The sequence below is a fragment of the Penaeus monodon genome, chromosome 38 (assembly GCF_015228065.2).
Source record: "Penaeus monodon isolate SGIC_2016 chromosome 38, NSTDA_Pmon_1, whole genome shotgun sequence".
Classification (NCBI taxonomy): Eukaryota; Metazoa; Arthropoda; class Malacostraca; order Decapoda; family Penaeidae; genus Penaeus; species Penaeus monodon.
The window spans coordinates 11,416,742-11,419,241 of record NC_051423.1 but is presented as its reverse complement, the minus strand read 5'-3'; the positions used below and the strand labels follow the sequence as shown (position 1 = coordinate 11,419,241).

Below are 2,500 nucleotides of genomic sequence, written 5' to 3'. Positions count from 1 at the left end.
GGAGAGAGAGAGAGAGAGGGGAGGGGAGAGAGAAAGGAGAGGGGAAAGGAAAAAAAGTGGGGAGAAAGAGGAGAGAGAGAGAAAAGGGTTATTTTTTGGGTTTGCCTTTGGGAAATCCCCAATTTTCACGGGGGTTTTGCAGTTAAAATATAGTTCAAAAAATCGGGAAAGTTTTTTACACAAATTTTAAAATTTCTAATAGCGAACCTATTTAAAACATATTTCTTCCATTAAAATATTGCATAAAATAGGAGTGCTTTCCCAACCTGGAAATTATGTTGCTATTTCTGTGTCTGTAAACTCTAGGTTCCTCTTTTGGGAGTTTTTTTCCTTTTGCTTTCAGTTAAAGAGTTATATCGGGAATTTTAAAATACCCCCCAAAATTTGGGGAAAATTTTAAACCCCTAAAAAGTTAATGTCTAGTTGATGTTATTGCGTACCAATACATGATTGATGGGATTAACTAGTTTTTTCCTAGGCCCTCAAGGTGTTTCCAGGAGCTCCCCGGGCCCCATGCGCACTAAAAAATCGGTTTAAACATACTAGGGATGAATTTTTAGGGCGTTTTAGAAGACCCCCCATAGATTAAAAGAGGGAGATAGACGATAGTTAGATAAATACATAGAGAAGGGTGGGACAGAGAAAATTTTTTCCCAGGGAAGAATACACAAAAGAAAATCAAAAAAGCAGGTAACTTTAAATAATAATTTTATGTAGTTTTTAAAAAAAAAAAACTACTGCTTTATTCATTCATGCATTGCCTTATTTCATTTGGTTGTTCATTCATTTATTTTATCAATCTAGTGATTTCTATTTATTCACCTAGCTATTAATTTCCCTTTTTTAGTAGAAAAAAACAGAAGGAACAAAATCATCAGAAGAGCGAAGGTTAACCAGACATTTTGGGACCCCAGTGTGCCATCAGGGGGAAGCAGGGGGGGAATTTAAAGAAAAACATGGCTTTTAACTTGAAAAAGAAACCGGGTTGGAAAGCCCCTTTGACGATCTCTCTCTCTCGCCACAAAAAACCCCCCACAAAACAAACACACACACACACACACACAACACACACACACACCACACACACACACACCACACACCACACCAAAACACACACACTTTTCCGTCTTTTGTCTGTCTCTGTCTGTCTTTTTGTCGTCTGTCTGTCGTTTAATCTATCTATTTCTATCTTTTTAAAATTTTCTTTTGTCGTTTTCCCCCCTTTCCCTCCCCCCGGGACTTCATTTTAATCTTCCCCAAACCCTGAACACTGATCAAAACAACACCTTGCTGTCTGGCACTGCAGCGCCGTTGGCCCTCATCGCCGAGCCACAACGTCCTGATGACGCGGAGGTAGGCGGCCGCCATCACGATCAGGGGGACAAAAGCAGCGACGCCGCGGGGAAAAACAGTAAAGGGCCCTTTCGACGGTCAGACTTGGCCACACTTCCCGGCATTTGTGGCGACCTTGGGAAGAAATAGGAAGGGGAGTTTAGAAGAGAAGGTTGAATTACACTGGGGGTAGTAAGAAAGGGAGAAAGGCAGAGGCGGACACACTCACACACACACATGCAAAAGCCCCACGCCACGCAACCCCAACAGGCACACCCCACACGCACAGGGCACACGAAACACCCCACCGCACACCACACGAAACCCACCCCACAAAAACCCACACACAAACACACCACACACACACACACACCCCCACCCCCCCCCCCCACCCACACACACACACACACACAAAAACACGCCCGCACACACGCACAAAAACCCCACACCACAAAACCCCCACACAAAACCACACACACACACAAAACACACCCAAACACACCCCAAACCACACCCCACGCACGCCACACGACACACGCAACATACACAAACCCACAAACACACCACCCCACACACCAAACACACCACACCCCACACACACACACACCCACACACACAGAAAGAGGGAGAAGCCCAAAGGAACAGAGGGGAGAGACAGAGGTTTAAATTTAAACAAAAATCGGACGGTCAGAGAGAGAGAGAGGAGGGGAGAGGGGAGGAGAGAGAGAGAGAGAGAGGAGGGGAAGATAGGGGGGAGAGAGAGAGAGGGGAAAGAAGGGGAAAAGAGAGAAGAGAGAGTTAGAGAAAAGGAGAGAGGAGAGAGAGAGAGAGAGGAGAGAGGGGAAAAGGAGAGAGGGGAAAAGAGGAGGAGAGAGAGAGGGGAGAGAAATGAGATAAAAGATAAGAGAGAGAGAGATAGATAGATAGATAGATAATAGAGAGAGAAAATGAGAAAAGGAGGGAGAGAGAGAGAGAGGGAAGAGAGAGAGGAGGGGAGAGGGGGAGAGGGGGAGGAGAGAGAGAGAGAGAGAGAGAGAGAGAGAGAGAGAGAAAGCCGTGCACACATCCAATTATCTTCCTTCCACCAGCGTGAGCCGCCGTCCTGACCTGGGTCCCCCCTCACAGGCATCAGCGTTGAGAGGGCGGCGATGGGCAGCATGCAGAAGAG

At 46.1% G+C, this 2,500-nt stretch overlaps 1 protein-coding gene across 1 annotated transcript in view; it reads right to left on the bottom strand.

Moving 5' to 3' along the window:
• Positions 1–2,500, bottom strand: part of LOC119596696 — a 68,371-nt gene that overhangs the window by 10,959 nt on the left and 54,912 nt on the right. Inside the window, exon 3 of the mRNA XM_037946027.1 lies at positions 1,287–1,421. Within this exon, the coding sequence (XP_037801955.1) occupies positions 1,287–1,421 (135 nt within the window). The remainder of the gene's footprint in view (positions 1–1,286; positions 1,422–2,500) is intronic.